At 45.7% G+C, this 14113-nt stretch overlaps 1 protein-coding gene across 1 annotated transcript in view; it reads right to left on the reverse strand.

Moving 5' to 3' along the window:
* Positions 1-6164: 6164 nt before the first annotated feature.
* The window catches only part of LOC309554296 (hepatic lectin-like), a 120193-nt gene continuing 112244 nt past the window's right edge, over positions 6165-14113 (reverse strand). The window contains exon 7 of the mRNA XM_082255949.1: positions 6165-6480. Coding sequence (XP_082112075.1) covers positions 6339-6480 — 142 coding nt within the window. The 3' untranslated portion in view covers positions 6165-6338. The remainder of the gene's footprint in view (positions 6481-14113) is intronic.

Raw genomic sequence — 14113 nt, forward strand, 5'->3', positions numbered from 1 at the left:
ATGTAACCCTTTCAATAAATGTGTATTGCTATTTGAACTACCTCTTTTGTGTAAAGATCTCTCAGAATCTAGATGTGTATAGGTGCATGCTACTACAATGATTGGGGTGTATACACAGGTACACGTAACAAAAGGCAACACAACACAATTGCATACAATAGATGGCATGGATGGAAGCCATCCATTGTTTACAATTGTCATGTGATCTACTGTGATTGGTCACAGCTATCACATGATACTGACAGCGGGCTGGTATAGTGATCAGTCATCGTGGACACAAGTGGTGACAGATCGCGCCACTGTGTTGCCCCTTCTATGATGTCCAATCTGACAACCCGGAGGGACTTCTGTCTGCTATAGGCCGGGTGGGAAAGTGTTAATGCTGAGAAACTTGTAACTGAAGAGGGGTATAGGGCATGGGACACTAACTTCATTGTCCTGTAAATAGTGGTTCTTGATCCCTGAGACTAGATGGAATGGCCAAATCAGGGACACATTAAAGACTGTACCCTGTACAGCTACCCAGGCCCTCATATGCTTACAGAACCAATGTCACCCGGATCAGCAAGCAGTCTTTTACTAACAATGCAACTGAATAGCTGCAAAGCTTTCCTGTTGCCTTCTAATAGAGTGTTAGTGGACTGGATCCTCAAGGGTGAAGTCTCAAGGGTGTCTTTGTAGTTGCAGGTATGGGTCCCCCGGCTCTACCACAGCTGGGACCCTGATGGGCATCAATGTAGATCAGCATCAAGGCTTTCTGAGATGGTAGCTTTCTCAGCTGGTGAATATCCAGCCTAATTAAGCATGCTCAATTAGGCTTTGACAATAAAAACCTGGAAGCTGACTGGTTTATATGCAGAACTGCACCGGATTTTGCACTTTCCGGTTTTAGTAAATAACCCTCAGTGGGTCTCTTAGGGTTTGGTATAGTTATTGTTTCATCATTCATATGTTATTTACAGTAAATTCATTTGCAGTTTGAATAAAGAGAGCAACTCACACCTATCATATCTCAATAGTTAGCATTATCTAAATGGGTTTTCACCATGTTTACATGGTATATTGATTTTTTCATATTTTTCATATTTGTCCTTATTCCAGTCATGTATTATTTATTCATGATTTTTACACCTTTCTGTATAATTAATTATGCATCATTCATCATCCATTATTTACTATCTATTTTGTATTCATTCTCACTTTACATGTTCCATTACAATTTATTATAGATACCCGTGACATGTATTCTCTTTATGGCCCATATCACGAACACTTTCTGCAATGACGGTGTTTATACATTACCAATATGAAATAATGCATTGTATATATATATATATATATATATATATACATACGAATGAATCCCCCGAGATCTGGCGTTTGTGTCCTTTCCTGGTGGGTTTTACCTACGGCGGCGGACCGCAGCACTAGGGAGGGGATGATGTATGAAGTATGAAGCTATCTAGCCTATCAGAAATGATTTGGCTGTTTACCTTCTGGGTCGGATGTTGAATGGGCGTGTCCGAGCCTGTGCGCAAGCCGAGGATTGGTCCGCTAGTCCGGAGTGCACAGTCGCGGGCGCTGGCCGTTGATTGGACAGTGGTCCGGCTTCCTTCCGATCCGGGATGGCTTAATAGGAGAGCGTGATGGTGCGTGCTCGCGCCCTCCCTAGAAGTCCGGTGTGACGAAACATGTAAGGGCGTGAGCACGCAACCATCAGCTGTCACGTTGAAGTCGGGATTCCGGTTCTCAAGCTCCCGCTGGCGGACAGAGGTAGCGGTGAGTCACCGACACACAGCAGACTTCCAAGTCTGTTCATTCTACATGCTATTAACAAGTTGATTTTTTGTGAGTGCATTTGTATGGGGAATGGGGCAATACCAATAAAGTGTGTGTTTACAGAATTACACTATTAGTCCTCCCCTTTTTTTCTTCACATGGTCTTATGGGCATTGCTGCTTACATACCGCATTGAGGTTCAGGTATAATCATACAAATATTGGAGTTTCCGGTGGATGTTCCCTATAGCCGCATACTATACCACAGAACTGAATACTTCTGAAGGCTGTGTTATACCCAGGTTCTGGTGAGTGTTCACTATCAAGGGGGACACGTTTGGAGGTGTGGTGACGGTGGTCCAGATACGTGAGAGACACTATCGTTTTTTATGGGCATTCAAGTCCGGGATCCAGTGCACTTTATGAACTCTTTGCATTCATGTATTTATGCAGCATTTGAGTGAAGTTATTACATTTATAGACAATTTGCACTTTTATGAGACATTTTATGGTGTTACTATTTTACACATTTTTTAGGGCTTATATGTGTATCCCAGCGCTGCTAGTGTATGTGAGTTTTTATTCTGTAATCTCATTTTACACCTTTTCTACATATATATATATATATATATATATATATATATATATATATATATATATATACAGTATACACTCACCAGCCACTTTATTAGGTAAACCTGTTCAATTGCTTGGTAACACAAATTGCTAATCAGCCAATCACATGGTAGCAACTCAACGCATTTGGGCATCTAGACATGGTGAGGACAACTTGCTGAAGTTCAAACTGAGCATCAGAATGGGGAAGAAAGGGGATTTAAGTGACTTTGAATTTGGCATGGTTGTTGGTGCTAGACTGGCTGGTCTGAGTATTTCAAAAACTGCTGATCAACCCTATGCTAAAATGGGAATCAGATTTTTACACCCCTTCTCTCCAGCACAGTGGCGTGCCATCTTCAGTTCAATAGTTAGAGCAGCCCTCATTACTAGTCATCATGAAATGACTATCAAAATTACCAACAGATTGTACCACACTCCATATAGGCTAGCCAAATTCTCCCCCTCTACCTCACCTTTGTGCTGGCGAGAATGCAGGCAAGTAGTAAACCTCATTCATGTCCCATGGAGCTGCCCCAGACTTACTAGCTTTTGGTCTTGAGTGTTTCAACTGTTAGCCACATGCACAACTATATTAACCAAACCAGCCTTGGCCATGATTAATATTGGTATTGAATGTTATCCCCTCCCACATCAACCCGCACTCACCCACATTCTTGTTGCAGCCGGGCTGACTGTCCTTAAGCATTGGAGAACAAGTCTTACACCCAATATCTCAGAGGTAGTGACCATGGTCAACCCTAACTATACCTTTGAACGTCTTTTAGCCAATTACGCCCTCAAACATACAGAATTCTCCCAGTCGTGGAGCATATGAGTTCATCGACAGACATTTCGCCCTTTATAACTTTGACGAGCAGTAAAAGTAATAAGTGTAATTTGCCTCATGTACATCCCTAGTCATCTTTGAGCCATGTGCTTGTACAGTGTGCCATGTTATACACTGCTTACAGTTTATCTCTGTAATTTCTTGTGATAATTAACAAAAATTATTGAAGCAAAAAAAAAAAAAAACAAAAAAAAACAACAACTGCTGATCTACTGGGATTTTCCCACACAGCCATCTCTAAGGTTTACAGAGAATAGTTAAAAAAAGAGAAAATATCCAGTGAGCAGCAGTTGTGTGTAAAAAAAATGCCTCACTGGTGTCCGAGGTCAGAGGAGAATGGGTAGTTGGAGACAATAGGCAACAGTAACTCAAATAACCACTCCTTGCAACCAAGGTATGCGAAATACCATCTCTGAACACTCAACATGAACCATGAAGAAGATGGGCTACAGCAACAGAGGATCACACCGGGCACCTACCCTGTCAGCTAAAATCAGGAAGCTGAGGCTACAATTCCCACAGGCTCACCACAATTGGACAATAGAAGATTGAAAAAAACATTGCCTGGTCTGAATCAACAGTTCAGGCTGGTGGTGGTGGTGTAATGGTGCGGGGGCCATTTTCTTGGCACACTTTGGGCCCCTTAGTACCAATTAAGCCTCGTTTAAACGTCACGGCCTACCTGAGTATTGTCGCTGATCATGTTCATCCCTTTATGACTACAGTGTACTCATCTTCTGATGGCTTCTTCCAGCAGGATATTGCACCATGTCAAAAAGCTAAAATCTTCTCCAACTGATTTCTTGAACATGACAAGGAGTTCACTGTATTCCAATGACCTCCACAGTCACCAGATCTCAATCCAATAGAGGACCTTTGGGATGTGGTGGAACGGGAGATTCACATCATGGATGTGCAGCTGACAAATCTGTAGCAACTGTGTGATGCTATCATGTCAATTTGGACAAAAATTTCTGATTTAACACCTTGTTGAATCTATGCCATGAAGAATTAAGGCAGTTCTGAAGGCAAAAGAGGGTCCAACCTGATACTAGCAAGGTGTACCTAATAAAGTGGCCAGTGAGTGTATATTTACATAAGTTTTTAACCATTTAATCTTTTTACACCGCATTCACATTGATCTGACTTGTCAGGTGACTTGTCAGCCTGAAAAGTCGCGGTCCGTCACGCTCCCATTGTGTAGTACAGGAGCCGTTCTAATAGGAGCGACACAAGTCGCTCTGACTTAGAAAAAGGTTCCTGTACTACTTCGGGGCGACCTGGAGGCGACTTACATAGACATTCATTTTATTAAGTCCGTGCAAGTCGCGCCGAAGTCGCGCCGAAGACTTCACAGCACGCGACTTCACAGGTCGCCCCCTAAGTCGGAGCGACCTAGTGTGAGCGGACCTTTAATTAATTTCATTTATCTCATTTTTATTTATTGGATTATAAATGTATTCATTTTTTTCATTTGCATTAATAATATTTTGTACTTTAATTTATTATATGATTTATTATTGTTATCATCATGCCATCATTGTTAATACCTGTCAAGTGTTTGTTTGGGGTCTTATTCATACATATCCATTGATTTTTTTCAATTAACTTTTTGAGCATTGTTAGATCGCTTTTATATGAATAGGTTTTTTTTATATACTAGAAGTTATATGTATATATACACTACAATTTTGCTGTAGACGGATGCCATTAACATTACTATTATCATTATTGCTATAATGACATTAGGATTATTATTCTGTTTTTTTTTTTTTTTTCAAGTAATTGTTTGTAACATTATTACTTCTAGCCTTTAGGAATACAGGTGGTAACAATTTATTCACATTTGTACCTTTGAGTTGTAGTTTAGTCACATTTATTGCTGTTAGAAAGGATAACATGGTCATTGTGCAGCTGTTCCAAGCACTGCCAGGACAATTGGCCTTGAATATGGTCACGGCAAGGGCACTTTCACACAGGCAGTCGACCTGCTTCATCAGTTCAGTCACGTTTTTTCAAATTAAAATACTGATTCAGTTTACATCAGTTTTTCATCATTTTTTTTTTTTTTTTTTTTTTTATCAGTTTACTCCTGCCATTATTGTTAAATATCACTTGTATGATATTGATTATGATATAATTTTTCCAAGTGAATTCACGGTGTTATTAATAAATTTACGTTTTCATTTTATTTGACATGCTGCACTGTGGATTCCATCTATCCATCTATATTGATAAATATGAAACAATGGGGGTTATTTACTAAGCCTGGAGAGTGCAAAATCTGGTATAGCTGTGCAAAGTAACCAATCAGCTTCCAGGTTTAAGCTACGTTCACACTGAATGCGGGTTTGAAATCGCATTTCAGTGCGAGTTCAGGGGCGATTTGAATGACATCTGTGTTGGTTCATGCACAAATGTCTATTGAATCTGCCCCTGAAGTCACCAAAAGTAGTGCAGGAACAACTTTGCGGCACCACACTAAATGGGACATTTATATGAGAAAGAAACACTTCTCTCAGGGTATGTTAATGGCATCTTGTGGCCACAACTGGTACTACTGGGGCATACTAGGGGTGTGATTTATTTATTCTATTTTTCTTTTAATTTAGTGAATTAACTATTAACTTAAGTATCAGGTTTATTTCAATTCTGTTTAAAGTTTGGAATGAAACGTATGATAATAAACACTTATAAGGTCAAGTATACTATTGCTATGGCAAGCTTTCTTCTTTTCATTAGGAAAAAAAAAAAAAGATAAAAAGGCAGATTATTATTATTATTATATAGGATTTATATAGCGCCAACAGTTTGTGCAGCGCTTTACAATATGAGGGAAGACAATACAGTTACAATACAATTCAATACAGGAGGAATTAGAGGGCCCTGCTCGTTAGAGCTTACAATCTAGAACCAGAGCCAACAAATGATTGGTGTAACAGATTTTTCATTATTAAGTCCTCGCCGATTAATGGAGCCAGGAAGTAGATAGTTGAGATCTCACCAACAGAGTCCACAGGAGACATGATGAGCAGTGGTTTATTTATTATTGTTGCATTAACCCAAAGTTAATATTGTAGATATAGCTCGTCAGTCTATGCATTGTAATCAAAAGTTTTCTCACATACAGCACTACGGGTTTCATTGCAAATTTCATCATTCCATTTTCCTAGAAACCACATCTCAACACAGTCTTCAATTCCAAGTGCATTATTTGGCTCATCCTCCTCCCAGTAGCTGCAGAAAAAAAAATAAAGATTTTTGGCACTTATACATGGAATAAGATATATATATCTTTTTGTTCTAGTATCTCGGCAGGCCTGTGCATCATAACAACTATCATAAATCAATATTAGTAGATGTTAACCCTTATTGACAGAACTGAACAATGCTTTTCTTTGGAAGAGGAATGAGAGGCACAGATTTTTATTTCTGTCTACGTTAATGTCAAAACTGAAAATTTCCTATCAAATACTTACCGTAATTTTCCTTTCCTGATGGATTCCATGGCAGCATACATATGGGTTAGCAACGCCTCCTCTCCACTCCTATAGGACCCCACTCTCAAAAATGTTTGCTCTGAGCCAGAGACCGCATTCCATAAAGCCTACTCATGTCACTGGGAGATAACTCATGCTGCCATAGAGTCCATTAGGAAAGAAAAATTACAGTAAGTATTTGATAGGAAATTTTCCGTTTTCCTGACCGCATACATATGGGAACTAACTAGCCATACACCCAATGGACGGGCAATGCTGAACCAAAGGCTTTCATTTGTACTGTCAGCAGACAGGATCTTCAAGCCAAAATAAACAGAGGATAAAGAAGCAGGCTCTACACAATATTGAGCCATAAATGTATTTATTGAGGACCACAAGGCCGCCCTACAGATTACATTGGGAACCTCATTCTGCGAAGCTTTCAGAATGTTTAGTTTCAGAATGTTTAACACAATCTTGTGAAACTGATAGATTCAACTATCTTGAACTATCCCCGATAGGCAGTAAGCCCCCATCCCGTATTGCTGGCATCAGACTTGATTGTGAACCAGGAAATGGGGGCAATGGGATGGCAAATAAGTACGTTTCTCTGTTGCAGCCCCCAGGGACTCTTTTTTATCACTGAGGTTATGTAGATGAACTGAATTCTGCTTCGTGGCTCCCATTGCTGGAGAAACCCTCTCTGGAAGGGCTGCATGCTCCAGAGCGTCCACTTGACCAATGATAATTCTAGACTTTGAAAGGCGTGAATGTGGAAGAAGACAGTGCCAAGAGTATTCTGTTCCAGATCATTGGGATCTAGAGGCAAAGCAATGGTCCTCTTGATTATATTGAACTCCAGGTGGCTCTTTTCCAGATTCAGCAGCCAGCCAAATTTGTGGAGCATTGAAAAGACCTGAGCTCTGGGCTTTAGCAGCTGCCCTCTGTCTTGGGATAGTAGGAGAAGGTAATTCAGATAACGATGCAGGCTTATTCCTCTTGTTTTGATAAAGACTATAACAACCAATAAGACTTTGAAATACATGCAGGGCGATGTTGAAAGCCTGAATGGTAGACAAGTGAGCTGGATATAGTCTTGACCTGCGGCGAACCGAAGGAACTTGTGGAAAACTTCAACAATGGGCACTGGCAAGTAAGCATCTTTAGTTCTATGGAAACGAGCCAGTCACCTGGCTGGACCCCCTATTAGTTTAGGGAAAATGTCTCCATCTTGAACTTCTCCTTTTTGGTGAATGAGGTCTATAACCAGCCTCTGCAAGCCATTCTTCTTCTTCCTGACTATACAGAGGGGCAAGTACATGCCCTGAAATCTTCTGAATACTGGGACAGCAGCCCCTTGTGACACCAGAGACTTTACACACTACAAGAGTATATGCTTCTTTACTTTGGAGTGAGGCAAATCTGTGGAAACAAATCTGAGATGAGGAGGACATCTGAAGGACCATGCATGTCCTGAAATGACCACTTTGAATTTCCAATAACCTGAGGGCAAAATTCAGCCTCTCAAATACCTGAGTTTTTTAGCAAACGTTTGAGGGAATATCTGGCTTTTTCACTAGCTCTTCCTAAAATCCTGAACTGGTCTGTAAAAGCGTGCGACCCCCTCACACTCTGAACTTTGTCTTCTAGACTGTGTCATCTTTTAGCCTAGCAGGCACCGGTCCTGAGGCAAAACCCAGACTTGCCAACTGTGGCCCGGGTTATGGTCCTATTCAGCTTGTTGCCAAAAGATGAATCTCCCCAAAGGGATCTTATACCCCACCTGTTGGAGGTGGGATCAGCAAACCAAGGCCACAGCCATAGTCCAAATTTAGCCATAACTAATGAGAGCATAACCACTATGTTGATGATGTCAATTGAAGCCTCACCATGGAAATTGCCGCCAGCCTTAACTCCTAAACTACCAGTTGCGGCTGGTGCTTAAAACTTTTGGGGGGGGCGCGAACAGAAAAATGTAATAGGCATTGCTTAGCGGCAAAAAATGCTGTAAAAAAATGCATGACTTTGAGGTCACAAAAGTGTGAAACAGTAATCAAGGTATAGTGTGCCCACTTTCAATTCAGAGTGACCAGTGTGCCCCCTTTCAATGCAGAATGACCAGCGTGCCTCTTTTCAATGCAGAGAGACCAGCATGCCCCCTTTCAATGCAGAGAGACAAGCATGCCCCCTTTCAATGCAGAATTACCAGCATGCCCCCTTTCAGTGCAGAGTGACCAGCGTGCCCCCCTTTCAATGCAGAGTGACCAACGTGCCCCCTTTCAATGCAGAGAGACCAGCGTGCCCCCTTTTAATGCAGAATGACCAGCGTGCCCCCTTTCAATGCAGAGTGACCAGCGTGTCCCCTTTCAATGCAGAATGACCAGCGTGCCCCCTTTCAATGCAGAGAGAACAGCGTGCCCCCTTTCAATGCAGAATGACCAGCGTGCCCCCTTTCAATGTAGAAAGACCAACGTGCCCCCTTTCAATGCAGAATGACCAGCGTGTCCCCTTTCAATGCAGAATGACCAGCGTGCCCCCTTTCAATGCAGAGTGACCAGCGTGTCCCCTTTCAATGCAGAATGACCAGCGTGCCCCCTTTCAATGCAGAGAGAACAGCGTGCCCCCTTTCAATGCAGAATGACCAGCGTGCCCCCTTTCAATGCAGAAAGACCAACGTGCCCCCTTTCAATGCAGAATGACCAGCGTGTCCCCTTTCAATGCAGAATGACCAGCGTGCCCCCTTTCAATGCAGAGAGAACAGCGTGCCCCCTTTCAATGCAGAATGACCAGCGTGCCCCCTTTCAATGCAGAAAGACCAACGTGCCCCATTTCAATGCAGAATGACCAGCGTGCCCCCTTTCAATGCAGAATGACCAGCGTGCCCCCTTTCAATGCAGAATGACCAGCGTGCCTTGCCCCCTTCAATGCAGAATGACCAGCGTGTCCCCTTTCAATGCAGAGAGACCAGCATGCCCCCTTTCAATGCAGAGAGACCAGCGTGCCCCCTTTTAATGCAGAGAAACCAGTATGCCCCCTTTCAATGCAGAATGACCAGCATGCCCCCCTTTCAATGCAGAGTGACCAGTGTGCCCCCTTTCAATGCAGAGTGTCCAGCGTGCCCCCTTTCAATGAAGAGTGACCAGCGTGCCCCCTTTCAATGCAGAGTGACCAACGTGCCCCCTTTTAATGCAGAGTGACCAGTGTGCCCTCTTTCAATGCAGAATGACCAGTGTGCCCCCTTTCAATGAAGATAGACCAGCGTGCCCCCTTTTAATGCAGAGCGACCAACGTGCCCCCTTTTAATGCAGAGTGACTAGTGTGCCCTCTTTCAATGCAGAATGACCAGTGTGCCCCCTTTCAATGCAGAGAGACCAGCGTGCTCCCTTTTAATGCAGAGAAACCAGTATGCCCCCTTTCAATGCAGAATGACCAGCATGCCCCCCTTTCAATGCAGAGTGTCCAGCGTGCCCCCTTTCAATGAAGAGTGACCAGCGTGCCCCCTTTCAATGCAGAGTGACCAACGTGCCCCCTTTTAATGCAGAGTGACCAGTGTGCCCCCTTTCAATACAGAATGACCAGAGTGCCCCCTTTCAATGCAGAATGATCAGCATGCCCCCTTTCAATGCAGAGAGACCAGCGTGCCCCCTTTCAATGCAGAATGACCAGCGTGCCCCCTTTCAATGCAGAGTGACCAGCGTGCCCCCATTCAATGCAGAGAGACCAGCGTACCCCCTTTCAATGCAAAATGACCAGTGTGCCCCCTTTCAATGCTGAATGACCAGCGTGCCCCCTTTCAATGCAGAATGACCAGCGTGCCCCCTTTCAATGCAGAATGAACAGCGTGGCCTCTTTCAATGCAGAATGACCAGCGTTCCCCCCTTCAATGCAGAGAGACCAGCGTGCCCCCTTCAATGCAGAATGACCAGCGTGCCCCCTTCAATGAAGAATGACCAGCGTGCCCCCTTTCGATGCAAAAAGACCAGCGTGCCCCCTTTCAATGCAGAATGACCAGCGTGCCCCCTTTCAATGCAGAGTGACCAGCGTGTCCCCTTTCAATGCAGAATGACCAGCGTGCCCCCTTTCAATGCAGAGAGAACAGCGTGCCCCCTTTCAATGCAGAATGACCAGCGTGCCCCCTTTCAATGCAGAAAGACCAAAGTGCCCCCTTTCAATGCAGAATGACCAGTGTGCCCCCTTTCAATGCAGAATGACCAGCGTGCCATGCTCCCCTTCAATGCAGAATGACCAGCGTGTCCCCTTTCAATGCAGAGAGACCAGCATGCCCCCTTTCAATGCAGAGAGACCAGCGTGCCCCCTTTTAATGCAGAGAGACCAGTATGCCCCCGTTCAATGCAGAATGACCAGCATGCCCCCCTTTCAATGCAACGTGACCAGTGTGCCCCCTTTCAATGCAGAGTGTCCAGCGTGCCCCCTTTCAATGAAGAGTGACCAGCGTGCCCCCTTTCAATGCAGAGTGACCAACGTGCCCCCTTTTAATGCAGAGTGACCAGCGTGCCCCCTTTCAATGCAGAATGACCAGCGTGCCCCCTTTCGATGCAGAGAGACAAGCATGCCCCCTTTCAATGCAGAATGACCAGCATGCCTCCTTTCAATGCAGAATTACCACCGTGCCACCTTTAAATGCATAATAACAAGCATGCCCCCTTTCAATGCAGAGAGACCAGCGTGCCCCCTTTTAATGCAGAATGACCAGTGTGCCCCCTTTCAATGTAGAATGGCCAGCGTGCCCCCTTTCAATGCAGAGTGACCAGTGTGCCCCCTTTCAATGCAGAATGACCAGCGTGTCCCCTTTCAAAGCAGAATGACCAGCGTGCCCCCTTTCAATGCAGGGAGACCAGCGTGCCCCCTTTCAATGCAGAATGACCAGCGTGCCCCCTTTTACTGCAGAATGACCAGCGTGCCATGCCTCCTTTTAATGCAGAATAACCAGCGTGCCCCCTTTCAATGCAAAGAGACCAGCGTGCCCCTTTTCAATGCAGAGAGACCAGCGTGCCCCCTTTCAATGCAGAGAGACCAGGTGCCCCCTTTCAATGCAGAATGACCAGCGTGTCCCCTTTCAATGCAGAGTGACCAGCGTGGCCCCTTCAATGCAGAGAGACCAGCGTGCCCCCTTCAATGCAGAATAACCAGCATGCTCCCTTTAATGTAGAATGACCAGCGTGCCGCAATTTCAATACAGAATGACCAGCGTTCCCCCTTTCAATGCAGAGTGACCAGCGTGGCCTCTTCAATGCAGAGAGGCAAGCTTGCCCCCTTCAATGCAGAATGACCAGCATGCCCCCTTTAATGTAGAATGACCAGCGTGCCCCCCTTCAATGCAGAATGACCAGCGTGCCCCCTTCAATGCAGAATGACTAGCGTGCCCCCTTTCAATGCAGAGAGACCAGCGTGTTCCCTTTCAATGCAGAGAGACCAGCATGCCCCCTTTCAATGCAGAATGACCAGCGTGCCGTGCCCCCTTTCAATGCAGAATGACCAGCGTGACCCCTTTTATTGCAGAATGACCAGCGTGCCCCCTTTCAATGCAGAATGACCAGCGTGCCCCCTTTCAATTCAGAGTGACCAGCGTGCCCCCTTCAATGCAGAGAGACTAGCGTGGCATGCCCCCTTCAATTCAGAATGAGCACCGTGCCCCCTTCAGTGCAGAATGACCAGCATGCCCCCTTTCAATGCAGGGAGACCAGCGTGCCCCCTTTCAATGCAGAATGACCAGCGTGCCCCCTTTCAATGCAGAGTGACCAACGTGCCCCCTTTCAATGCAGAATGACCAGCGTGCCCCCTTCAATGCAGAGAGTCCAACGTGTCCCCTTTCAATGCAGAATGACCAATGTGCCCCCTTTCAATGCAGAATGACCAGCGTGCCCCCTTTCAATGCAGAATGACCAGCGTGCCATGCCTCCTTTTAATGCAGGATGACCAGCGTGCCCCCTTTCAATGCACAGAGACCAGCGTGCCCCTTTACAATGCAGAGAGACCAGCGTGCCCCCTTTCAATCCAGAGAGACCAGCGTGCCACCCTTCAATGCAGAATGACCAGAGTGACCCCTTTAATGTAGAATGACCAGCGTGCCCCCCTTTCAATGCAGAATGACCAGCGTGCCCCCTTTCAATGCAGAGTGACCAGCGTGGCCCCTTGAATGCAGAGAGACCAGTGTGCCCCCTTCAATGCAGAATGACCAGCGTGCCCCCTTTAATGTAGAATGACCAGCGTGCCCCCTTTCAATGCAGAATGACCAGCGTGCCCCCTTCAATGCAGAATGACCAGCGTGCCCCCTTTCAATGCAGATAGACCAGCATGCCCCCTTTCAATGCAGAATGACCAGCGTGCCGTGCCCCCTTTCAATGCAGAATGACCAGCGTGCCCCCTTTCAATGCAGAGAGACCAGCGTGCCCTCTTTCAATGCAGAATGACCAGCGTGCCCTCTTTCAATGCAGAATGACCAGCGTGCCCTCTTTCAATGCAGATTGACCAGCGTGCCCCCTTCAATGCAGAAAGACCAGCGTGCCCCCTTCAATGCAGAATGACCAGCGTGCCCCCTTCAATGTAGAATGACCAGCGTGCCTCCCTTTCAATGCAGAATTACCAGCGTGCCCCCTTCAATTCCGAATGACCAGCGTGCCCCCTTTCAATGCAGAGAGACCAGCGTGTTCCCTTTCAATGCAGAGAGACCAGAATTCCCCCTTTCAATGCAGAGAGACCAGCGTGCCATGCCCCCTTTTAATGCAGGATGACCAGCGTTATCCCTTTCAATGCAGACTGACCAGCTTGCCCCCTTGAATGCAGAATGACCAGCGTGCCCCCTTTCAATGCAGAGAGACCAGCGTGTCCCCTTTCAATGCAGAGAGACCAGCGTTCCCCCTTTCAATGCAGAATGACCAGCGTGCCGTGCCCCCTTTCAATGCAGAATAACCAGCGTGCCCCCTTTCATTGCAGAATGACCAGCGTGCCCCCTTTCAATGCAGAGAGACTAGCGTGCCCCCTTTCAATGCAGAGAGACCAGCGTGCCCCCTTCAATGCAGAGAGACTAGCGTGGCATGCCCCCTTCAATTCAGAATGAGCACCGTGCCCCCTTCAGTGCAGAATGACCAGCATGCCCCCTTTCAATGCAGGGAGACCAGCGTGCCCCCTTTCAATGCAGAATGACCAGCGTGCCCCCTTTCAATGCAGAGTGACCAACGTGCCCCCTTTCAATGCAGAATGACCAGCGTGCCCCCTTCAATGCAGAGAGTCCAACGTGTCCCCTTTCAATGCAGAATGACCAGTGTGCCCCCTTTCAATGCAGAATGACCAGCGTGCCCCTTTTCAATGCAGAATGACCAGCGTGCCCCCTTTCAATGCAGAATGACTAGCGTGCCCCCTTTCATTGCAGA

This window comes from Pelophylax lessonae (genome assembly GCF_965119305.1).
Source record: "Pelophylax lessonae genome assembly, chromosome: 4".
In the NCBI taxonomy this organism is placed as follows: domain Eukaryota; kingdom Metazoa; phylum Chordata; class Amphibia; order Anura; family Ranidae; genus Pelophylax; species Pelophylax lessonae.